The 25,973-nt window shown below is 48.0% G+C and overlaps 1 protein-coding gene across 25 annotated transcripts in view; it reads left to right on the top strand.

Annotated features, from left to right (window-relative positions):
• NRXN2 (neurexin 2) overlaps positions 1–25,519 on the top strand; it is a 336,628-nt gene extending 311,109 nt beyond the window's left edge. For 15 of the 25 annotated variants that reach the window (XM_087913733.1, XM_087913744.1, XM_087913729.1 and 12 more), the window contains 3 exons: positions 2,583–2,905; positions 10,703–10,781; positions 24,487–25,519. In XM_087913733.1, the coding sequence (XP_087769859.1) occupies positions 2,583–2,905; positions 10,703–10,781; positions 24,487–25,385 (1,301 nt within the window). In that variant the 3' untranslated portion in view covers positions 25,386–25,519. The remainder of the gene's footprint in view (positions 1–2,582; positions 2,906–10,702; positions 10,782–24,486) is intronic. The other 10 variants (XM_087913745.1, XM_087913746.1, XM_087913747.1 and 7 more) reach the window with 1 other exon arrangement.
• Positions 25,520–25,973: the final 454 nt, after the last annotated feature.

Genomic DNA, 25,973 nt, shown 5'->3' with positions numbered 1-25,973 from the left:
TCAGAAGGTCGCAAGAGGGGATGACGTGACTCTCCACCCCCCCACCAGACACTGCCACTGTCATAAATGTGAATCGGTTGTAATAATGGTTGAAAGTCACTTTTTTCAGGGCCATTGTAATGTCAAATGGTCACTAAAGGAACTGTTGTAAGTCAAGGACTGCCTGTACAAGATTAGAGCCTCCTTGGAGTGAAGTTGGAGGGTTTTTTATTTATTTAAATTACTTAATTCTGTTCACCAGAATGAATTGTCTGAATGAACCTGTTTTCTGGATTCAGCCTCTCCTTTAAACCATAAACTAGCCCAAATCAAGGCAGGTAGTCCTCGGCTTACAACAGTTCATTTAGTGGCCGTTTGAAAGTACAGTGGCACTGAAAAAAAAATGACTTGGGACCATTTTTCACACTTACGACCGTTGCAGCCTCCCCACTGTCACGTGATCAAAATTCAGCCACTTGGCAACTGACTCATACTTGTGACGGCTGCACGTGATCCCCTTTTGCGACCTCCGGACCAGCAAAGTCAGTGAGGAAGCCAAATTCAGTTAACGACCGGGTGACTCACTTAAGAACTGCAGCAATTCACTTAACGATGGTGACAAGGAAGGTCGTAAAACGGGGCGAGATTCCCCTAACCGATGTCCCGCATAGCCACAGCAAATGTGGTGCTCTATTGCCATAAATCGAGGGCTACTGGTGGTGAGCATTGCATGCTGTACTGGGGGAGCGAATGCGCCTTCTAAGCGTGTGCCGTGTGCAAAGCCAGCCAGAAAGGCACCTCGGGGGGCGGTGTTGTTGCAGGGGCCCCAGGGGCTTGAAAGGGGTCGTGCAAAATGAGTCTGGGTCTTAAACTAAGCCGAGATTTGGCTCCCCCCCCCAGTCTTTGCCTCCAGTCTCGCTCTTAGTCTGCCTAGATCAGGGGTCTTCAAACTCGGCAGCTTTAAGACTTGTGGACTTCAACTCCCAGAATTCTTCCTCCTCCAGTCATGTTAGCTCAGGAATTCTGGGAGTTAAAGACCATAAGCCTTAAACTTGCCAAGTTGGAAGACCCTTGTGATAGATGATACATAGATAGATTGATAGATGACAGATTGATTGATTGATTTTACAGGTAAATAGGTAGGTGGGGGGGGAGAGAGAGAGAGAGAGATGATAGATAGGTGATAAGTGATAAACCAGAGGTCGTCAAACTTGATAGCTTTAAAACGTATGGACTTCAACTCCCAGAATTCCTCCTCCTCCAGTCACGTTAGCTCAGGAATTCTGGGAGTTGAAGTCCACAAGTCTTAAACTTGCCAAGTTGGAAGACCCTTGTGGTCGATGATAGATAGATGATACATACATAGATAGATTGATTGATTTTACAGGTAAATAGGTAGGTACTGAGAGAGAGAGAGAAAAAGAGAGAGAGAGAGAGAAAGAGAGAGAGATCATAGATAGATAGGTGATAGATCAGGGGTCTTCAAACTTGATAGCTTTAAAACGTATAGACTTCAACTCAGCATAGTGATATGGAGAAACGGGGAATCTGTTTCCAGAATGTGGGGGGGATAAAACTGGAGGGGGAGAAAGGAAGGAGAAACAGGGAGGCTGGACACTGTGGCAGACCCCCCCCCCCCACCCACCCCCCTTAATCAGAAAGCGGAGGGGAGCGAGAGGAACAGAAGGAGACGGTGCTGGTTCTTTGGGCTGCAGGCTCTGGAGAGGGACCCCATCCCTCCCATGGCTGGTGGGCAGCCCCAGCGGGGATTACATGGGGTGGACGTAGGAGGCAGGGCTTCCCATCTGCTTAAAATCCTCCAGAGGCTTTGATGGAAGGGAGGGAAAAAGGAGGGAGGGAGGAAGGAAAGAAGGAAGGAAGGAAGGAGTATGGATGTCATGGAGGGAGGGACGGATGGAAGGAAGGAAGAGCGGAAGCAAAGGGAGAAATAGGGAAGGAAGGAAGGAAGGAAGGAAAAAGGCAGGAAGGAAGAATGGAAGGAAGGAGTGTGGATATCATGGAAGGAGGGAGACGGATGGAAGGAAGGAAGGAAGCAAAGGGAGAAATAGGGAGGGAAGGATGAGGCAGGGAAGAAGGAAGGAAAGGAAAGAGACAGAAAAGATAAAGAAAGCTCGGTGAGGAAGGAGGGGACCGTAGGAAGAAGATGGGAAGGAAGGAGATGAATAAGGAAACGGGAAATGCAAATACTACCCAGAATGGATCGTAGAGGGCGGAAAGGAAGCGCAGGGCGAGTCGGTGCCTGGATTCCCACCTGGCCCCCATCCGAGGGTCCTGCTGGCTGCAATGGAGCCACAAGCCAAGTGTAGTTAGGAGGACCCTGGCCGGGTAAGGTGGCTGGCACAGCGGATGCGCTCAGCTTAGGGTTCAGGCTGTCGTATGTTCTCGGGAAAGACCCCGGGGCCAGGGGTGGCGCAAGGTCAGGTCGATGTGTATGGAAGCCTGGGGAAGAAGGGGAGGTGGGTGGGGGGCCGCCTAGCCTGACCTCTGCTCCCCCCCCCCTTGGCAGCTATGGTATTGGGATGCTGCGTCCGGCCGAGCCCCCTTTTCACCTCTCCGCTCCTTCTCTGTGGCTCCTCCGGCAGGTCGTCAGCTGACTATCTTCAACAGCCAGGCCGCCATCAAGATCGGAGGCCGCGACCAAGGCCGCCCCTTCCAGGGCCAGGTCTCGGGGCTGTACTACAATGGGCTCAAGGTCCTCTCCTTGGCCGCTGAGAGCGACGCCAACGTGAAGGTGGAGGGCAACCTGCGGCTGGTGGGTGAGGTGCCCTCCGTCATGACCACCGAGACCACGGCCACCACCCTGCTGGCGGACATGTCCACGACCATCATGGAGACCACCACCACCATGGCCACGACCACCACGCGGCGGGGCCGTTCCCCCACCATGCGGGACAGCATCACGCAGGTCAGTGGGAGAAGGGAGGGCCGGCGGGGAGGGAGGGAGGAGAGATAGCTTGGAAGGAAGGAAGGAAGGAAGGAAGGAAGGAAGGAAGGAAGGAAGGAAGGAGATGAGAAGGAAGGAAGATCGCAATAGCACTTAGACTTATATACCACTTCGCAGTGCCCTACAGCCCTCTCTAAGCGGTTTACAGAGTCAGCCTCTTGCCACCAACAATCTGGGTCCTCATTTTACCTACCCTAGAAGGACAGAAGGCTGAGTCAATCTTGAGCCTGGTGAAATTTGAACTGCCAAATTGCGGGCAGCTGGCAGTTAGCAGAAGTAGCCTGCAGTACTGCACTCTAACCACTGTGCCACTGCGCTCTATCAAAAGTTTGTAAAGTAAAGCTACTTTGATTCCAAGGTGGACTTCCCAGTTTTATTTATTTGTTCATAATTTGGCACGCATTGTTTTTCTCCTGTGCTGGTTTCACCGTTCGGGGAAATGATCAGAGAGCAAAATAGCACCAACTGTTTCCAAAATCCGCGCATACACAACTTTGGACTGCAAAGTATCATCTGAGTCCCTTCAATCATTGGGGAAGCCTTTTGAAGTCGAGACAGCATCGACTTTTCAGCTTTCATGCTGCCCTTTTCACACTCTGTGCAAACTTCCAATGTAAATAAGCGTTTTGCACACTTCTCTCAGCTAGCTTTGGGGAGAGATAGGCATCATCCAAGAAGGATGAGAATACCAGACTTGGAAGGGACCTTTGGAGATCTTCTAGTCCAACCCTGTTCTCAAACAGGAGTCCCAAGGGACCACCACCGGCCTATGGCATTCCAGAAACAGGGCTATGCAAAAAGCGAAGCCCCATCCACGGGATCCAGACAACGTGAGAAACCACGTCCCCTCTGGTCCGTGGAAAAACCTCTTCCCAGAGAACTGGTCAGTGGTGCCCAAAATGTTGGCCTCTACCATGTCAGACAAATGGCTGCCCAATCTCTTCTTAAAAGCCTCCAACGATGGAGCAGCCACGACTTCTGCTTTCTGACATATGCTTCTGATGAAAAGTTCAATATTTGGGAAAGGTTCATACATGGTCCTATTCCCTCAACAACAAGCAACCTTTCTAAGAAATCCAGAAGTTCAGGTTTGCTTGTTCATCATCTACCGTTTCCCCCACAAAATAAGACCCCGTTTTCTTCTTCTGAGGCCAGCAAGGCCTTTCTGAAAGCCTCTGCAGCCGGCAAGAGAGTTCTGGATCGATCCGGAGCTTTGTTCTCAGCTACAGAGGCCTTCAGGAAAGCCTTGCCAGCCTTGCCAGCTGCAGAAGAGATGGGCCACCCAGGCAGCTGTCAGGATGTGCGAGGCCCGGCTACAACTGTCCAAAGGTAAGTAGGAGGGCCGCTCCACCTCCCCCATCCCCACCCTGGCTTAATTTTTACCTGTCTACTCTGGAGTGGGCAAGATCTTAATTAGGGCTTATTTTGGGGGGTAGGGCTTATATTGGATGCAAGTGCAAAAAATCAAACTAGGACTTACTTTCAGCGTAGTTCGTATTAACAGGGTAAATGTAGAGATGAATTATTTTTAACAGCGCATATTTATACCAAGTAACGGCAATACTATACAGCCCCATGTAGTGGAATTGTTCCTCTGTATCACTGGATTTTGCCTGATTCCACTCCCCCACCAACCCCCACAATGTTCCTCAACATCAACAACCACACCAACAAGGAAACAGGGCTGCAAAAGGACAGGGGACGATTGGTGTTGCATTTAGGGAACTGGAGTAAACATTAATCATCATAAAAGCTTGTTAAGGCTTCTTATTTAGAGCCTCACCAGAATGCAGGGTTCTTATTTTTTTTCAGGAGAAAGCCCAGTTGTGCAGCCAGGGTAAACCTGGTCTGTGTGTGGTTTGTACACAAAGGTGATTCCTCCAAGAGTGCGACAATATCTGTACCAGTGGTAGCTAACCTTTTCGGGCTCCTGTGCCAAAAATTGTGCACGCGCTGGTGCTCGTGTGCCAGTACCCAAAAGGCAATGCACATGCAGTATTAGGGGAAGTGATGAAACGGGCCTATTATTCGGCCTGCAAAGCCTGCAGCGGCTTTTTTCAAGCCTCTGAGAGGCCAAAAAAGGCCTCAAACCAGCCGAAAAATCAGCTGTGAGGTGCGCATATGCGCAGTGAGGTAAGTTTGCCTGCAGCTCACGTACCGGCACAATTGGCTCTGCATGCCATCTATGGCACGTGTGCCATAGGTTCGCCATCACAGATCTATACAATTCCTCTTATTTTCCTGTTGTTAAGTTAGTCAGATGGTCGTTAAGCGAATCATGGCTTCTCCGTTGATTTTGCTTGTCCGAAGGTCGCAAAAGGGGATCACGTGATGACCCCGCCCCGGGGACATGGCAAACCTGTCATAAATATGAGTCCATTGCCCAGCATCCGAATTTTGATCCCGTGACCACGGGGGATGCTGCCACGGTTGTAAGTCTTTTTTTTTTTCCCCAGTGCCATGCTCATTTTGGACGGTCACTAAACGAACTGTTGTAAGTCGAGGACTTTCTGTACCTAGCCAGGCAACAGTGAGGTTTTGCGCAGCACCGAAACCAATCCTCAAATCCAGGGTTTGGTGTTGTTTTTTTTCCGCTCCTAAACTCTGCTGGCAGCGCATCTTACACACACACACACACACACACACACACACACACACACACACACACATGCTTTGTTGACAGAATCCTTTTCTGACCAATCTGGAATTTAAAGGGATGTTTTTCCATTGAAAAATATTATTTATTTTGGCCTGGGAAGACAAGTGTGCAGCTGAGAGAGCCTGCAGCGGGATTGAGCCGGTGTGTGTGTGCGCGTGCGTGTGTGTGTGTGTGTGTCTTTGCAAACCCAGCCCCCTCCCCCATATCCCAAGCCTTTGGGGGAGCAGCATGGAAAAGGGAAAAGGGCTTTTTCTAAAACAAACAAACACGTAAATAAGATTTCCTTCCTGCGGCATCAGATGATTCTGGGGGGGAGGGGAGGGGGGTATTGATTCATCTTTTGGGGAGGGGGCCTGAGGGTCCATACCCCTCGCCTCGGCTTTGCAGCGGTTCCGCCCCCCCAAAAAAAAAAAAAAAACCCTGCCTGGCCTCGCCCAGAGACAGTTTGGGCTTTCCTTCTTTTGATGGCAAGATGACTTTTGGGGAGGGGAAGCGAGCATCCTCGTCCTGCGGTTGCCGTGGCAACTGCATCAGCAGCAATTAGGCTGTCCTGGTTTTTGTGAGAAGAAGAGAAGAGAAAGGGGGGGTGGGGGAGGACCGGGGAGGGGGAGGCTGGCGAGGGAGCTTGCAAGGATGGTTGGGAGGGGCACGCTCCTCCGTGGTGCAGCTGACGCCTCCTGGAAACGCTCCATGGCTGCGGTGGCAGCCTTGCGTTCCCCCAAAGCGGCAACGTTGCCAGAAAACACCACACACACACACACACACACACACACTTTGTATGGGGAGTTTCCAGACTCTTTCCCCCCCACACAGTCCTCAGCATAATGACCACAATGGGGGAACGCAATTCCCATCGCTAAGTGAGCCGCGCCTGCTTTGTCCGCTTTTCCGCCCCGGTTGTTAAGCGGATCACACGGTTGTTAAGCAAATCCAGCCTGCAAACGTTGTTAAAACACATGCCGCTCGCCAACAGCCCAGCGTTGGGACCGTAGGGGAAGCTGCCCTGGTTGCAACAGCGAGGACCAGCCGTAAGTCAGTGCTTTTCCAGTGCTGTGGCAACATCGAACGGTCATTTCAACAAGCGGTCTTAAGTCAGGGACTGCCTGTACTCCCAAGGGTTCATGGACTGTCCCACTGGGGGGGATGGATTCGTGTTCGGCCTTTGGAGAGCAACCAGCCTTTCCCTGTATTTTTTTTTTTAATTTTATTCATAAACATTTTTGAATACAGTGTTTGGTCAGAGAATACCATTTACAAGAAACCAAAACCACAGCTAATACTAGAACAGGTATTAACCCGTTCATTGATAATAGGGAGACCTGCAGAAGCTGCTGTTGCTGCTCTCGTGGTTGCTATTAATTTATTTTATTTATTTATTTTTATTTATTTATTTGTCAAGCAAGTATTAGATAGCAGGTATAAGTATAAACGTGGTTATGAGTCCATGAAATGGATACAAATAAAAAGAAAAGAGGCAATAGGACAGGGAGGGTAGGCACATTGGTGCGCTTATGCACGCCCCTTACAGACCCTCTTAGGAAAGGGGTGAGGTCAATAGGAGACAGTCTAAGGTTAAAGTTTTTGGGGTTTGGGGAAGAAATTGAATTTAATAATAGTAATTCCACACTCAGGGCTCCTAGCAAGGAGTGTGGAATTGCAGGTAGCCCTTAACTAGAAGGGAGTGTGGCTTGTGGAGAGGAGAAAGAGGGGTCTTTGGTGACCTCTGGGCTTGCTTGTTTTCTTGCAGACGTTTCATGACCCAACTAGGTCACATCATCAGTGCTAGAAGGGTTTGTTCTCTGTTTATATACAGGTAGTCCCCGACTTACAACAGTTCATTTAGTGACTGTTTGACGTTACCACGGTACCGACTAAAGTGACTTGTGACCATTTTCCACACTAACCAACCTTTGCAGCATCCCCGCAATGACGTGATCAAAATTCAGCCACTTGGCAACTGGTTCACACTTACGACCGTTGCAGTGTCCCTCCCGGGGGGGGGGGTCCTCATACGATCCCCTTTTGTGACCTTCTGACAAGCAAAATCAATGAGGGAAGCCAGATTCGCTTAGCCACCGGGTGTCCAACTTATCAACTGCTGCAGCGATTCACTTAACAACCGGGGCAAGCAAGCTCGTAAAAGGGCACAAAGCTCCATTAACAAACGTCTCACTTAGAGACAGAAATGTGGGATTTTCCATTGCAGTCATAAATCGAGGACTACCTGTATTCTGTTTCGCAGAGCTCTCGTGACTCTCATCCCAGTTGGGTTTTCTTTTTTAAGGGCTGTATTTATATCTAGACACAGACAGACGTATTAGGGGCACCCAGAGCCTGGGGTTATGTTTCTGTGGTGGAGGAAACCTTTGGCTGCAAAATAAAGGCCCAGAGGCCCAGAATCAAAGCCACGCAAAGTATTAGTACCGCTTTCTAAAGCCTTAGTAAGGCCACACCTGGAAGGCTGCATCCAGTTTTGGTCCCCACATTGCAAAAAGTTAAGTTGAGACTTTGGGAAAAGTGCAAAGAAAAGCAACTAGGATGATTAAAGCCCGGAGACTAAAACATACGAAAAACAGCTGCAAGAGGACTAGGGGGGATAGGGTAGCAGTATTCTAATATTTGAGGGGCTGCCACAAAGAAGAAGAGGGGGTCAAATTATTCCCCAAAGCACCTGAAGGCAGGACAAGGAACAGCAGATGGAAACTCATCAAGGAGGCCCAGTGCCTGCAACCGTTCATCGTATGTTTCAGCCTCCAGTCCCCTCATCATCCTGGTTGATCTTCTCTGCACTCTTTCCGGAGTCTCAACCTCTTTTTTATAGTGTGGTGACCAAAGATTAGGGGACAAGAGGCTAAAACATATAAAGAACAAAGCACGCATTTTCATTTTTCATGGTGGAAATGTTGCCCATTCCAATATCTCAGGGGCAGCCCCAAAGAAGAGGGAGTCAAGCTATTCTCCAAAGTACCAGAGGACAGGACAAGAAACTAACAGATGGAAACTGATCAAGGAGAGAAGCAACCTGGAATTAAGGAGGAATTTCCTGACAGTGAGGACAATTAACCGGTGGAACTGCCTGCCACCAGAAGTTGTGGTTGCTCCATCACTGGAGGTTTTAAAGAAGAGACTGGACAGTCACTTGTCTGAAATGGTGTAAGGTCTCCTGCTTGAGCAGGGGGTTGGACTAGATGACCTCCAAGGTCCCTTCCAGCTCTATTCTTATTCTTTGCAACCACCGCAGCCAGTTTGCAAGACTTGGATGGGCCTCCCCAGGGCAGCATTTTCAATTCTCTCTCCCCACCTCCACGGTGTTGTTTTGACAACTGCCATTATGAAGCAATCCTCAATCTGTCTGTTTGTCACACCTCCACACTTCCCTTTTCGTCAGGCGCCGCGTTTATCCCTGCTTTAATTTTATTTTTACTCGTCTTTGTAATTGGCCCAAAACTCCATTTTTGCTGCTCTTCGTTTACCTTACATTATGGATGCGATATTGCAGCCACGAACCGGCGGCGTAGCGCACATCCGCGTGAACGGCCCAGCAGCCAGGCCTGCCGTTCCGTTTTGCCATTTTAATCCATGGGAGTTTTTTAGTTTTAATCTCTTCTAATGTGCTTTAATGTATCCCTCTTTTTATGTGCCTCGGGAGTAATCGGACCAAGGCGCTTAAATAAATAAGTACTTAGGCACAAAAGTGGGTAATTGGGTTGCTGGTTAGAATAAAATCTGGAATGCTGCACCAGTTTTGGTCCATCACATTATAAAAAAGATGTTGAGACTCTAGAAAAAGTGCAGAGAAGAGCAACCAGGATGATGAGGGGACTGGAGGCTGAAACATGTGAAGAACGGTTGCAGGAACTGGGCCTGGCTGGTCTAGGGAAGAAAAGGACCAGGGGAGACATGATAGCGGTCTTCCAATATTTGAGGGGCTCCCACAGAGAGGAGGAGGAAGGAATCAAGCTATTTTCCAAGGCACCCGAGCGCCAGACAAGGATTAATGGGTGGAAACTGAACAAGGAGAGATTCAACCTGGAAATAAGGAGAAATTTTCTGACTGTGAGTACAATCCACCCATTGAACAGAAGTTGCCCTCGGAAGTTGTGGGAGCTTCATCCCTGGAGGCTTTCAAGAAGAGACTGGACTCTTAATCTATCTTAAGCTAGCACAACAGAACTTTGTTCTGTGGTGTGGAAATTATTCTTTCCCTGGTGCCGATGAGAATTGCGTTTGCTGTTTTTGCGGTTGTACTTCCCTCCTGGCTCACGGTCTGCTAGAGGTTAGCTGTAGTTTCCCAGCCCCTTTGCTGTTTACTAGCTGTATGCAAAAATCCAGAACCAAGGAGATGGAGGGAGGGGGAGGGGGGGTCTTCATACCCCGTCAAACCACCTCCAAGTGCCAATTGCACGCCCCTCGTGCAAAGTGGGGCAGGCAAGAGATGTGAGCAAGGAGCTGCTTTGCCGTTCTCTGATGCAAAAAGACCCAGACCATTGCAGATGCTGCAAGCGGAATATCTAGGGAGATTCTGGAGTCCTCCAGGTCCTGGTTCTCCCAAAGGTGCCTTTTTTTTTTCCCAAGAGACAATTGGACTTTCTGGGTTTTTTCTTTGAAGATGTTTCGCTTCCCATCCCAGAAGCTTCTTCAGCTCTGACTGGATGGTGAGGAACGGAAGGATTGATACTCCTCGCAGACAGCTGGTCATTTGCATCCTTTTAGAGGGTCGCTGAGGCCACTTGGAGGTTTTATCCTCAGGGTCACCCGAGTGGTGCAAATGGGTGTGGAGCCTTCTTGGAACTGCCGAAAGGACTGGGTGGTACTATGTCTGCAAGGAGTATAAATCCTTCCGTTCCCCATCAAAGGGGGTGGGGGGGGGGAGAGAGAGAGAGATTTCAATCCTAACAAAGAATTGGAAATTTGTGCCAGAGATTGAGGAGGGCAATGTGGGGGTTTTTTTGTTTGTTTTTTAAAGCCAACATTGGTGAACGTTGGGACGGGCGAGTTGGATGGGAGGGGATAGATGGGTGTGTGTGGGGGCGGGTAGATAGCCCTGTGGATTGTCCCCCTCCCTGCTGACCCTCAGCCCTTTCTCTCCCTCTCTCCAGAATTCAGACGACCTGCTGGTGGCTTCGGCCGAGTGTCCCAGCGACGATGAGGACTTGGAGGAATGCGAGCCGAGTACCGGTGGGTCTTTTTCCATCCTCGCTGCCCCGGGACACCCCCAAGTCAGGAAGGGGAGGGACTGCCCCAGCCTTGCCCAAGCCCCAGGGATGAGTTGGGGGGGGTCTCTCTCTGTGCAGAGACTCAAGCAGGCGACTTTTTTGCAAACCCGGGACCCCCAGTAGCAGTTGGGCACCACATTTGCCTCCTCTTTCCTGCATTCTCTTTTCTCTTCTCTTCCCTTCCCTCCTCTCCTCTCTATCCCCTTCCCCCTCTCCACTCCTCTCCTCTCTATCCCCTCTCTCCTCTTCTATCCTCTTTCTCCTCTCCTCTCCATCCCCTTCCCCCCCTCTCCACTCCTCTCCTCTCCTCTCTCCTCTCTTTTCCTCTCCTCTCCTCTCCTTCTATCCACTTTCCTTTCCCCCTCTCTTTCCCCTCCTCTAATTCTATTCCCTTTCCCTTCACTCCTCTCCTCTCTTGTGTTTAAACACACATAAAAATTCGCACACATGCACAACCAGATGTTCTTCTGCTCGCTGCAGTTACATCCCATAAGCGCAAAACCCAGGGTCCTGAAAATCAGCGGCCGTGCTGCTTTTTAAAAACCCAGCTTCTAGCCCTCAGCATTTAAGCTCTACTGAGAAGTGGAAAAGCAGGTAAAACCTGCCAGTTAGCGGAGCCCATGTTAATTGTATTCTGCTTTTCTTAAAAAAAATAATTCATTTTTGCAAGGGCGACAATAACTACAATAATAATGATATCGCAATAGTAGCAAAGAATAATATTATATAGATAGCTCCATCAATATTTAAAGATCAAAGAAGGCAGAAAACATCAAAAGCAAGAGCATTAAAAGACACAATGGTATATTTTTTTTTACAAAGGACGCTTGCCTTACCTTTGAAACACAAAAGATCAAGCAGGAAAGATCTTGTGGAATGAAAGCATTCTCCAACACCACCAAAAAATAGAGTACAAAGGAAACTGGCAGGCATTTCTAGAGTGATAGAAACATAAAACGCCAGGCTTGAAAAAAACCCTGGAGACCATCTGGTCCACCCCCTGCCCAGTATCAGGAGTTGAGCCAGTAATTTGAGGTGGGTGGCTGTATAAATAGAATAAATAAATAAATAGAATAAATAAATAAATAATTAGAGTAAATAAATAAATAAAGCTACTATTCTAACAAGGCCCCCGAGTGCTTGTAAAATGTGAACAGGGGTACCCTTATTATCACTACCATTCTAGCAGGGTTCACACACTACGACACCAAACCAAGAGCTCAGGTTAATGCAGAGAATGGTTGTGCTCTCAATGTTGCCATGTGCAAACCAAAGAAATCTCTCAAGGCTTAATTCAGAGGTCCAGTACAGAGTGCTAGGTAGGAGTACAGTAAAGTAAAAGTAAAGTAGAGTAGGAGAATAGAATAGAATAGAATAGAATAGAATTAGAATAGAATAGAATAGAATAGAATAGAATAGAATAGAATAGAATAGAATAGAATAGAATAGAATAGAATAGAATAGAATAGAATAGAATATATGAGGTAGAATAGAATAGAATATAGAATAGAATAATAGTATAGAATATAGAATAGTATAGAATAGAATGGAATATAGAATAGAATAATAGAATAGAATATAGAATAGAATAATAGAATAGTATAGAATAGAATGGAATATGGAATAGAATAATAGAATAGAATATAGAATAGAATAATAGAATAGTATAGAATAGAATGGAATATAGAATAGAATAGAATAGAATAGAATGGAATATAGAATAGAATATAGAAAATAATATAGAATAGATTGTAGAATAGAATAGAATAAAAAATAGAATAGAATTCAGAATAGAATAGAAAATAGAAAAAAATATAGGAGGTAGAATGTAGAATACAATAGAACAATAGAATAGAATAGAATAGAATAGAATAGAATAGAATAGAAAAAATAATAGAATAGAAAATAGAATAGAATATAGAATAGAATAATGGAATAGAATAATAGAATACAATATAGAAAATATTGCAGAATAGAGTAGAGAGAATAGAACAGAACAGGAATAGGACATAGAATCACAGAGTTGGAAGGGACCTTGGAGGTCTTCTAGTCCAGCCCCCTGCTCAAGCAGGAGACTTTGGACAAATGGTTGTCCAAACTGACCAGCGAGGGAGCAGCCACAACTTCTGGAGTCCAGCTGATTAATTGTTCTCATTGTCTGGGCAATTTCAGGAAAATCCCCAAACCCGGGTTTCCTCCAGTCTTGTGTCTTGTGCGAATGCAGCCCATCTGCCTTGGAGCTGAGTTCCTGCTTTCTTGTGAATATTAGCAACTTTTAACATAGATGAACTTCAACTCCTAGAAGGCCCCAGCCAGCAAGGTTGATTATCACTCCCTTAAAGAAAACCCAGCACAAACGGTCCAAGCCAAACCCATCCTTCCTCTTCCTGTTAAAATCAACCGCTATTGGCTCTCTCGCCTTGTGATTGACAAGGGAAGAAGAAGCTCTCTTGCCTCATGATTGACATATGGAAATTTAATGGCAGTCCTCAAGGTATCTTCACAGCCGAACCCAACCTTTTCAGTCCTAAGCCGGATCGTTAAGGGAGCGTTGTTAGAGTTTGAGTGTGAACAACGCAGTAAAATCTCGGTTTAACTGATCTTGTTTTAACAATTTTTTCAGATTTAATAAGCAGGATGGGGTCCCCATTATATCCCTTAATAATGAACCAAAGCTAGTTTTTACGTTAATTATGCTTTGTGCTGTATGCATAAGTATTTGACGTAAATTATGCAAGTATTCTGCATTTTTTTTAATCTACTGTGGACTGAAGCAGATATAAATGTATGCAAATCCTGAAAATCGATGTCTTTGGTGACATGCCCTAATGACGCTAATGACACAATTTTGTGTAAGGAGTCAAAAACGTGCAGCGTTTGCCTGCTTATGTCATGAGACAAATGCCTTAAACTCTTTGACAATGGATTTGCCTGTCCATAAAGTTGAGTTTAGCGTAATCCAGATTAAGAGTGTGTGAACGCAGAGGTGGGGCGGGGGGAGTAAATGAGTGACAGGAGCGGATCAATCTTTCATGCATAGGATGAATTCCGTGCCAAAAAAGGAGAGAATCCATCCCAACCTTCTTTTAAAAACCTTAATTCTCAGCCTTGGGAATAAAGTGAATTTTCTTGGGTGGTGGCTGGAGGGAGCTAACTCTGCCTTAAAGATGCCCGGACATAGCTGGGAACCATGGGTATGGTGTTCCAGGAACTGGGTATGTTTAGTTTGATGAAAAGAAGGACTCAGGGGGACATGACGGCAGCGTTCCAATGTTTGGGGGGCTGCCCCAAAGAAGAAGAGGAAGGGGTCAAATTAATCTCCAAAGCCCCTGAGAAGGCAGGACAAGAAGCAACGGATGGAAACTCATCAAGGAGAGAAGCAACTTAGAACTAAGGAGGAATTTCCCGACAGTGAGAACAATTCGTCAGTGGAACAACTTGCCTCCAGAAGTTGTAAATGCTCCAGCACTGGAGGTTTTTAAGAAAAGACTGGACAGTCACTTGTCTGAAATGGTATAGGATCTCCTGTTTGAGCAGGGGGCTGGACTAGAAGACCTCCAAGGTCCCTTCCAACTCTGTTATTCTGTTCTGATGGCCACTCGTTTGCTGCAAACAGAGAGTCCCAATTGGAAAATGTTGGCAGATGTTCTATATGCCACTATGGCCCCTTTAGGACTGATGGACTTCAACTCCCAGAATTCCTGAGCCAGCCAGGATCAAAATTCGGGCACTTGACAAATGGCCTATATTGGTGTCTATGTGCCATTTCTTTTCTGGGGAGGGTGCAGAGAAGAGCAACAAAGATTAGGGGGCTGGAGACTAAAATATACGAAGAACGGTTGCTGGAATTGGGTAGGTCTGGTCTAGTGAAAAGAAGGCGTGACATGATAATAGTCTTCCACTATCTGAGGGGCTGCCACAAAGAAGAGGAGGGGGTCAAGCTATTCTCCAAAGCTCCAGAAGGCAAAACGAGAAGCAATAGGTGGACACCCATCAAGGAGAGACGCAACCCAGAACCAAGGAGGAATTTCCTGACAACTGCAATGATTCACTTAGCAACTGTGGCATAAAATGGGGTAAAACTCACTTAACTGCCTTGCTTAGCAATGAAAATTTTGGACCCAACTTTGGTCGTAAGTCAAGGACCAATTTGGCCCAAACTGGCCTTCCAACTTGGAACAATATTTGTCAACCCTCACGGATAACTCCTGAGATTTACAATTCGGCGACCAACACTTGCACCAACGGAAAGAAGGTCAGCAGTGAGTTTCCAGGTTGGGATCATTTTTAATTGTACTTTATTGGATTTCTTATGCCCAACTCCCCAAAGATCCTGTCATCTCCAGTCCCGCAGGGCTCAAAAGCAGGTCCACCCAACTCTGACCATCTCCACCACGAAGGCGGGAGGCCACTCAGTTATTAAATGTCTCTGTCCCTAATGTAGTTATTCAATTGGTCTGATTTACAATTTCAAACAATCCCCAGACTGCCAACCCCTTTGTGATGACCTGGGAGTGGCACGAAGGCAACACAGCCAGAGAACAGGTCTGACTCCCCTTTATTGCTCCAACTGTGCCCCCAAACATCCCCACGTTTACAAGTCCTTGTGATGACCCAAAGGGGCGTGGCACAAAGGCCACACAGTCATAAGCAATCAGAGTCCCTTTTTGAGCTCCAGCTTTGCCCCCAATGTCCTGGTTACCTTCTGGGCTGGAGAAAAACTCTCAGGAAAAGCCTTGGGCTGCAGAGAACCAAGTCCAAAACGTGGTCAACAAAAACTGGAACTATAAGTCCAATCAAGGGAAAATGAGGTCATTAGTCTGGCAGGGCAGGAGCAGGAATTCCAGATGTGAAGGCACAGCAATAACTCAACACGGTTGGGAAGATGCCAGGAACACAGATAAGCAAAGTCAATACAAGATAAACTCACGTTTGCTCCCAGCAGCTGCTGCACTCAGCATGCATCTCTTTTAAACTCTCTTCCCAGCTGTGGCTAATGAAGGGAATCAGGGCCCTTTCCTCCCCCGTAAGCCAGGCAACCCACGTTGCTCCCTTCTCCATTCTTCCCTGTGTGCCCTAGGATGAAGAGGATGTGGGCCTGGCTCTTCCTCTGAACTCCCTCTCCCTTGTTCTGCCTCTTCCCTGCTCTGCCCAGCCGGACTTTGCCCTTCCCCAGTTTCCTCCACAGCCAACGGAGCCAAACTCCTGCTCCCTGTCAGCCGTTCGTCTTCCTCCTCGGATTCAGGCTCCGACAGGGGCATGGCATCCTTGAACAAACCTCTCACACGCACCTTCAGCAGCCTCTGGCTGTGGGTAGTCCAGTAAGCAAGGAGGGCAAAGCAGTAATGGAGGCCAGCAGTCCAGTAAGCCAGGTTAGCCAAACAGTAACCAGAGCAAGAAGTTCGGTGAAGCAAACCAGGCAAGCCCCACAAGCCAGAACACCGCAATCTCCAGGCATAGGCAAGTGCACACGAAGCTCCACAGATTCAACGCTTGTTCCCAACCAATGTCCCTCCCACTGGCATCTCCTTACAAGTCAGTCCCCAGGTGGGTCTTGTGAGGGGGGGGGCACTCTCCTCCCTCCTAGCCGGCTCACTCTGCGTTGGTCTCGCCTTCTCTCTTCTCTCCATGTTCTAGGATCAGGAGGGGCTGGCTCTTGCTCTGTCTCTCCTGCTCCTCCCTGTCTACAAGACTTTCCAATCCTGAAGAGCCCTGCCTGGACTGGCCCTGCCCTTCCCCACTTTCCTCTGCAGTCAACGGAGCTGTTTTCCCCTCAATCTCTGTCGCCTCCTGTCCCAGCTCATCTTCCCCCACAGATTCAGGCTCTGATGGGGGGATGATGCCCATGGGCTGGGCCTGCACCACATCCTAAGCCACTCAGACAAACACACAAACAGCAAAGTAGAAGTTAACACTAGTCAACCATTAGAGCAGGGATCCCCACACACCCCATCCCCAAGCTGTGACCAATTACTAATCCGTGGCCCATTCGGAACCGGGCCGCAGAAGCTGCAAGCAAGAATACATCCAAACAGATGGGCGTGCATGCGCAAAGCTCCATTTACACAGGCAGCGAGGGCGCATGCACGCTGCTTGTGCAAATAGGGCTGTGCACGCTCGCCCACCACTCACGCAGAACCATCCCCTCTCCCCCCACGGCGGTCCACAAAGCCAGAAAGTTTGGAGACCCTGCCTCAGAGCACTGCTGGAATGCAGCCGTTGCTTAAGGGACTCATGGAGGCCTCCAAGTTCTCAGCCCTTCCAGGTTGCCCAGTATAGCCAGTGGTGGGCTGCTGACAGTTCGGATCGGTTCTAGCAAACCAGTAGTTCCGACAATCAGCTGGCCCCACCCTATCCTGTCCTATATTTCAGGTTTTTTCAGCTCAGCTGATTCGCGTAGCACAGTGGATTTCTCACGCCTCAGCTGTTCTACTTAACAGGGCTGCCCTGTAGAGGTTCAAATTGGTGGTTTTTTAATGCTGCGTGCGCTCACAGAATCGGTTGTTAAAGTGATTGCAGCACACCACTGAGTATAGCTGACCTCCTTGGGTGGAGAATCCCAGTTTTGTAAGTTGATAGAGGGACTTGGGGGTGTTCTGACCAAGGCTTCCTGAGACTGTAATTAAGCGCACGCTTTGTTAAAACAACTCTTGTTTTCTTTCAACGCTGGGAATTATGTGCATTCCCAGCCAGTAATGAGTCCCAAACAGTCCCTCAAGATAAGCACCCACCTTTCTCTCCTTGGAATTAATCTGAACAGAGTCAACAACTTTGCTTCCTGCAAAGGTTTCTCTACCTTTGCCTGTCCTTTATACCTTATGGGAGGGGCAAACACCTCCCAGCCTTACTCCTGAGTCGCCCCTTCTGTTTCAGCTGCTCTCGCCTTCTGGCAGCTCTGCACAAGCGCACACTGGGAAGAGGCTCCCCTTGTTCCTCGGCCTCGCTGCTGCCAGACTCCAGAGGCTCCAGAGTCAGTACCCCACTCTCAGATGGTCCTGGCCCCATCCCTGCATGGGACGCAGGACCCTAGTTCGAGTCCTCTCCAGACTCCCGGACTGGTCCCCGTTCTTCCCCACTGTCCGATTCCGCTGCCATCTGCACAGGCTGCTGGCGAACCACAACAGGGGAATAGGGTTTAGATGCTGGATTGCGACCAGGGAAAGACCCCAGTTCAAATCCCTCCCTCACTGGCTGGGTCTCCACAGTTGGCTCCACCAGGTCAGGGAAAGAAGTAAACACCAGGGAAAGAAGTAAACACCAGAAGTAAACACCAGTTTCTGGCAAAAATGGTTGTAAGCAGGGGTGGGATTCTACAGGTTCGCACTATTCGCTAGAACCGGTTGTTAACATTCTAGGCAGTTGGGAGAACCGGTTGTTAGAAGAAATTACTGGGCTAATCCTGTAAGGAAGGCAGGAAGGAAGCATTCTGGGGTTGCTTACAGAAACTGCCTCTCCGTTAACCCTTATTACATTCATGGCAGGACTAGACTTCCTGTCTCAGGAACTTCTCTGGAGTTTTTTTCCCCTCCTTTGCTGGCATTTTGCTTGTGTGAAGTGGCCATTCAAACTCACAACGGCACTGAAAAAAGTGACTTATGACCATTTTTCACACTTACAACTGTTGCAGCATCCCCGCAGTCATGAGAGGCCAGGCGAGGAGATGCGTGCCTCGATGTGAGTGATATGGAGTTGGCCACACCCAGCCAATAACATGACCACCAAGCCACGTCCACCCAGTCACATGACCACCAAGCCACGCCCAACTAAGCCAAGCCCACAGAACCTGTTGTTAAAAAATTTGAATCCCATCCCTGGTCGTAAGTGTGAAAATAACAGAAGAGTTGGAAGGGACCTTGTAGGTCATCTAGTCCAACCCCCCACCCAAGCAGGAGATCCTGCCTACACCAGATAGCAGTCCAGTCTCTTCTTGAACACTTCCAGTGATGAAGGTCATAAGTCCCTTTTTTTAGTGCCATACCTTTGAACGGTCACTAAATGAACTGCTGTAAGTCAAGGACTACCTGTATTTGTGAACACAAACGTGGGAAAAAAACCATCATTTGCCTTACATTTTGTGTGAACTTGGTGACAATGACAAACCATTGCATAGGCTATAAACACAGCAATTAGGTTTCCTTCATCAGTGTTCAGCAGGTTGTGAGAATACAGAGAGAATCAGTTTTGTGCACACAGATTGCCTAAACAGGTCAATTTTACAATCCAGCAGATGGATTTCCAAAGCCTGCCAATTTTTTTTAAAAAAAACCCAACTGTGGTTAGTTTGTTAATAGGTATAGCATATTGAATGAATTCAGCCCATTTGGTTCCTTGACAGAGAGATCCTGGTAACATATTTAGAAAATAGGTCAGTTCAGTAATTGAGTTAAGCTTGCCTGCACTTTATTATGAGATAACAATATCTTTATTAGATGTTCGTCTTTTAAAACTGGGCCTCTAATTCACACAAGCCATTTTCCAAAATGGAGGGCAGGCATGAGATTCGCACGTCACTGGACCCAGGCCTTGAATTCCTCTGTTTCCTAGGTTCACCCGAACCAGGCTGAGTTTGCGACACTCTGTCAACCCCCCTTCCCTCCAAAACAGCCCCCCTTTAGCCCTACCCCAACATCATTAGCTGAGCCACCAGGCTGGCAAATTGACCTAGTTAAGAGGGTTGTGAGAACCGAGCTAATAAGAAGGACAAAAAAAAAATCCAGCTGCAATCAAGTGATAATTCCAGGTGGATTTTCCTCCTAACATCTCAGTTCTTGCTTATTAAAAAGCAAATGAGAGGTTTTTTTAAAAATGTATTATTTGCAGCATCTGGAGATTGAGACGGCAGGAAATCTGAAAATGTGTGACATTTAATTGGGGTGGAAAGCAGGCTGTTAATCATAGTGGGCCGGACGAGTGAGCCCCACCACTTCCCTTGCTCTGCTGTGGCTCTCGCGCTCCGCCACCGGCTCTGGCACAGCCCTTCCCTGCCTGCCATCGGTGCCCGGCCCAGCCTGGCCCTGCAGCTGGAGGCTTCCTTAATGAACCCACCGCCTAACAGCTGGGAATAGCTTGCCAGGGGGCTGCAAAGGCACGGACACGTGTGTGTTGCATGCCTGGGAACTCTTTGCCCTGCACCGCCTGGCTGCAGGTTGCAGGCAGGTACACAATGAATTGAACTAATTGTCTCCTGCAAAACCCCACTCCCCTTTCACTTCTCTTTATTCCCTCTGGGAGGGGCCATTCACCATCCACCTGTGCCTTTACTCCCAAGTCGACCCTTGTTCCTTAACTGTTCCCTTCTCCTGGCAGCTCTGTGCATGCGCACACTGGGAACAGGCTCCAGCTGTTCTTCTGCCCCACTGATCTCCGACTCCAAAGGCAGCTGATAACTGTCAGACTGTCCTGGCCCCATCTCTGCCTCTGATGCAGAGCCCTCAGAGCCTTCCCCAGACTCCAGGACTGGCCCATGTTCCTCCCCAACCTCCTCACTGTCCGCGTCTGCCGTCAGCTCTACTGGCCTCTGGCGGGCCACAACAGTACATAGGTTGAACACACCTGGCTGGAGCTGATGGAAGTTCTCTAGCCCAGCTGTCCCCAACCTTTTAGGCACCAGGGTCTGGTTCTGTGGAGAGACGTTTCTCAGTGGACTGGTGGGAACGTGGTTTCACATGATGCCTGCATTCCTTGGAAGCGGCTTTGCTTGTTTGCATGGCACGCTTTCTGGCATGCCACAACTCAATGCCGGTCCATGAACCAGCAGCTGGGGACACCTGGACTAACCTATAAGGAAGGGCTGGTGCCAGGGGTAGGCTGCAGGGGGCTCACAGGGGCTCGGGAGAGCCCCCACTAACCTCAGAAAGACAAGCAGCCAGGGAAAGCTCTTAATAGGCTTAATTGAACTTCTGGGCATTCAGCCAAGAGCATTTCACATCTTGTAAAAGTGTTGCAAGCTAGATAAACAATCCACTCAGCGCTTGCCAGGGAGAGGAATTGAGAAAATCAGATCACAGAGCCACTGGCCTCCGAGGGGATTAATTCCCAAATAATAAGAATCACATAACTCACCAGAAACTCCAGTAAGACTCCAAGATCCCTCTCTCAGTCACTGCTAGTAAGCCTGGATTCACCCAATCTTTTATTTAAGTATTAAATGCACAAAATAATAAACAACTTTTTGGTATATATCTTTTTTTAAGGTAATTAGGGCAAAGAAGTGACGTGGAGTTGGACACACCCACCCAGCCATGCCCACATGATCACCCAATCACATGACCACCTAACCACACCCAGCCAGCCAAATGACCAGCCAGTCAGCCATTAGGTCAGAGAGCCCCTTGCTTAAAAATGTGAAGCCCACCCCTGGCTGGTGCTAGCTGCCTTCCTGCGTTTCCCCCCTGCAGACATTCTAGAATGAGTGGTCCTGGGTGCTCTCGGAGCTCGCTTGCTTTCTTGCAGACGTTTCGTGACCCAAACTAGGGAACGTCATCAGTGCAAATCAGTGCAATTCAGTGCAATGTTCTGTCACTTGTCGCACTGACAGGCTAGCCACTGAATATAAACTGACAGCAAACTGCACTCCTTAATCGCACTGATGATGTTACCTAGAGCTGAAGAAGCTTCTTGGATAAGAAGTGAAACGTCTTCAAAGAAAAAAAGCAGAAAGTCCGGTTGCCTCTTGAAAAAAGCACCTTTGGGGGTAACATTCCTGAAGTTTTATGAATCCAAACTATTTGATTAGCTTCTGCTTTTAAGCAGAAGGAAAAATGAGTTAATTCCATTTAACCTTTTAACTTAATTAACCAGGCGAATGGTGCTGTGCAAACTCAGCTAAGGAATAAAATTATGCATAATTGTAATCTGTTTTAAAACCTTTTCAAACATCCTGCCAGATTTAGGCTGGCTTGCCTTGTCGAATGTGCTGCGCTGGTTTACTGTTTCAGGGTTAAGATGCAGCCTTCAAACTCTCCTTATAGCCTGCTCCTCTGAATATTTCAGTGCGGATCTTGCTTTTAGGAACACAAAAGTGGTTCAGACACAGCCCAGTAATTTTCTTGCTCTGCATGAAAATCTCCCTGATCTTTTCCTGCTTAAAAATGTTCAGAGTGCGACATGCAAAGGGCTTCCAAGCACTTGTGTATCTGTGACATGCCCATGACGAAGATAAAAACACAGTTTATACCAGCACAGAATAAACCTATGAATGTTTGCATCTCCTTCCCACTTTCCCCTAGAACAGCCATGCCATTTAACCTTCTCACATAATTAACCAAGCAAACAGCGCTGTGCAAATTCAGCTAAGGAATAAAATTATGCATAATCATAATCCAGGCTCTCCACCAAAAGGTGGAAATGCTTTTGCAATAGCCAGATTTATCATCCAACCCTCTTAAAGTTGCTGAGGCCAGAAACACTGGCTTAAGTGGTTAACCAAAATATATTAACAGATTAACAGAGTTGGAAGGGACCTAGTAGGTCATCTAGTCCAACCCCTCCCCCATCCTACTACACCATTTCTGACAGATGGCAGCCCAGTCTTTTCGTGAAAGCTTCCAGTGATGAAGCTCCCACAACTTCCAAAAGCAACTTCTACGCCATTGGTTGATTGTTCAGAAAATTCCTCCTTATTTCCAGGTTGAATCTCTCCTTGATCAGTTTCCATCCATTATTCCTTGTCTGGCCTTCGGGTATCTTGGAATATAGCTTGGCCCCCTCCTCTTCTTTGGGGCAGCCCCTCAAATATTGGAAGGTTGCTCTCCTGCCTCCCCTGGTCCTTCTCTTCCCTAGACTAGCCAGGCCCAGTTCCTGCAACCGTTCATCGTATGTTTTAGCCTCCAGTCCCCTCATCATCCTGGTTGCTCTTCTCGACACTTTTTCTAGAGTCTCAACATGATAGGTAGATAGGGTAGGTAGGTAGGTAGATAGATAGATAGATAGATGATAGATAGATAGATGATAGATAGATAGATAGATAGATATAGATTAGATATAGATAGATAGATGATAGATAGATAGATAGATATAGATCTATCTATATCTAATCTATATCTATCTATCTATATCTATCTCTATCTATCTATCTATCTATCTATCTATCTATCTATCTATCTATCTATCTATCATCTATCTATCTATCTATCAAATAGCCAGATAAATCTAGATGCATTCAATAAAACTGGATACATTGTTCTAATTGTGCTCTTATTTATTAACTGCCCCCACTCCACGGGGTTTTGAAATATGACGAACTATCCACAAAATGACCTCAAATATCCCGCCCGTTTTCTTCCCAACATGCTATTCAAAGCTCCTGCAGCTTGAGAAAAATTTTCCAACTTTCCAAGGATTTTTCCTCCTTTTCCCATTAAAAAGATGGGCTTTCTTCTCTCCTCCCCCCCCTTCTCTCTCTCTCCCCCTCCCCCTCTCCCTCCTCTCCTCTCCCCCCCCTCTCTCTTTCTCATACACTTCAAATCCACTTTTCTGCATCTCAACAAGCATGGATTCAGCCCAGATTCCCTCTTTAACTTCGTTTCGTTTTGCTTTTTTGTTTTGTTTTTAAATTGTATTGAGGAGATAGTTCTTCACTAAAACCTCTGTCATCTGTTTCCTATCCGGGGACCCCCGTGGGAATGCAGGGAAAAACTATTATCACCCCTCCTTGGGAGAAAAAACAAACACCCCATCCCCAACCACCCACTTTCATCCCATTTCGCACAATGCCAGGAAGATCAAATCCAGGATCAATTTGGAAAAAAGGGAAGGAAAAGAACGGAGAGAGAGAAGGCAGGCTGGGCCATCCCAGCTCTGGACAAAGTCATAATTTTGCCTTGATTTATATCTAAAATCCTCCAATTTGCAAAGAGCTTTAAAAATGGATTTGAAAGTCCCCGATGATGTTAGTTTTTGGAACATGGAAGTGGGTGATAGGGATTTTGGGGTGCAACAAATCCAGGGGGGGATTCTTTTGGCGGGTATGGGAGGAGGGAAGTGGCAAAGGGGGTGCCATGATGAAAAACCAAGCAAGAGAAATGAATCTCGGAAGAAAGCAAAATTAAAAAAAAAAATAAAAAAATAAAGGCAAGATGCAGAGAGAGAGTTGTTTAAAAGAAACGAAAAGAAAAAAAAAAGTTGATTTTTCTCCAAAAAACATTCTTACCTAGTTTTCTTTTTTGTAATTTTTTTTCTTCATGCTAATATCACACGGCCTATTTGTTGATGTAAGTTGACTGAATTCCGTGGTTTGCTCTCTTATTTTTTTTAAAAAAACAAAACAAACAGACAGGGAAAAAAATAAGGAAAAAACAGAGAGAGAGAGAGAGAGAGAGAGAAAAAGAATATTTGAGTGTTTTAGCCTGAAGAGGATGGGAAGAGAAATCAGCCAGAGAGGGTGTTACTGCTCTTAATTCTGCTGTTTTATCTGTTTTAATTTTTTTTCTTTCTTTTTCTTTTTTTATGGATTTAAATGCCTTTTTTAATTATCTTTCTTTTTTTTCCTTTGATTATGATTTCTCTAGACAAAAAAAAGGGAAGTTGCCAGGGACCGGAGTCAGTGGGGTTTGGCTAGCTAATTCTCGTGGTTGGCGCTGTCTTGTGTGGACGTGGGGGGGACCCCAGGCGGCCCGGCTGACCCTTCTCTCCCCGTCTCTTCTCTCCCCCTTTTCTCTCTGTTCTAGGAGGTGAATTAGTCTTGCCCATAATAACCGAAGACTCTCTAGACACCCCTCCAATCGCCACGCGCTCTCCTTTTATCCCCCTGCCTCCCACCTTCGGCCCCTTCCTAACCGTAATCGAGACCACCAAAGACACCATCTCCCTCCCGGCTCAGCCGAAGCCCCCCTGCCTGACCGACCAAGACGACGTCGACTGCGAAGAGGGCATCGAGGCCTCGGGGTACGCCTCCGGCGAGGTCTTCGACTCCAGCCTGCCCCCCACCGACGATGAAGATTTTTACACCACCTTCCCCCTGATCACTGATAGGACCCCGATGGGCCGCCCCGATGGAGGAGCCGCCAAAAAGCCCCACGGCTACCGCCCCAACCTTAGGACAGGATTGCCGGCTTCGCCCTCCGGCCCAGACCTCCTGGCCTCTACCACTTCTCCCACCCTGCTCCACCGCATCCCCGCAGGCAAAATGAACAACCGCGAGCCCCTGCGGCCCCACCCCGAACACTTCCCCCCTCTGGCCACCTCCTTCGAGCCGGACAAGCTCAACCGCCCCAAATACCCCGTTATAACCTCTTCCCCCGATTTCCACAATCTGCCCACAGCTAACCCCACCGACCCCGGGGAGAGGGGTCCCCCCGGCGCCGTGGAGGTCATCCGGGAGTCCAGCAGCACCACCGGCATGGTGGTGGGCATTGTCGCGGCCGCCGCCCTCTGCATCCTCATCCTCCTCTACGCCATGTACAAGTACCGCAACCGGGACGAAGGCTCCTACCAGGTGGACCAGAGCCGCAACTACATCAGTAACTCGGCGCAGAGCAACGGCACGGTGGTGAAGGAGAAGACAGCCACGGCCCCCAAAACGGCCAGTAAAAGCAAGAAAAACAAAGACAAGGAATATTATGTCTGAGGCCCCCCGCCCGTCCTAGACACCCCCCCCTCAAAATCCCTGCGTGCACCAGAGAGAGAGAGAGAGAGAGACCCAACGCCCGAAGGAAGTGCGCAGCGGGACTATCCAGACATGCATTTCCCACCCCGACCCCACCCCCCAAAAAAACTTTCTGGAGAGGAGACCTCCCCAAATGCCTCCTCCAGGGGAGGCAGCCGCTGCTCCTAACGCCCTCCCCCCCCGTCGCCCCGTCTTTGGTTCGCTCATCTCGTTCTCCTTTTACGCTCCCCCCTCACAAAAAGACACCCCCCCCAAACAAACAACTGGAAAGAGAGAAAGAAACACAGTGGAGGTGAGAAGTTTGTGGGGGGCCCCTCTTTCCACTCTGACCTTCCAACCCTGCAGGATTGTCGTTTCGTTCTCCCCCCCCCCCAGCCCCCCAGGCAGACTTAAAGGCAAGCAGTTGAATTAGGGCTGCCTTTTGCCCCGGAAGGGGGATGGAGGGTGCCTGGACCACACGAAGAGGAGGAGGATTAAAAAGGGGGTTTGGGGGGGGGATGCACAGAACCACAGCCCCTTCCCGCCAGGTGGGACTGCAGATGATGCGTG

The sequence above is a fragment of the Pseudonaja textilis genome, chromosome 16, assembly GCF_049901715.1.
Source record: "Pseudonaja textilis isolate UNSWEBS1 chromosome 16, rPseTex1.2, whole genome shotgun sequence".
NCBI classification, from domain to species: domain Eukaryota; kingdom Metazoa; phylum Chordata; class Lepidosauria; order Squamata; family Elapidae; genus Pseudonaja; species Pseudonaja textilis.
This window is presented reverse-complemented; position numbering and strand designations above follow the sequence as displayed.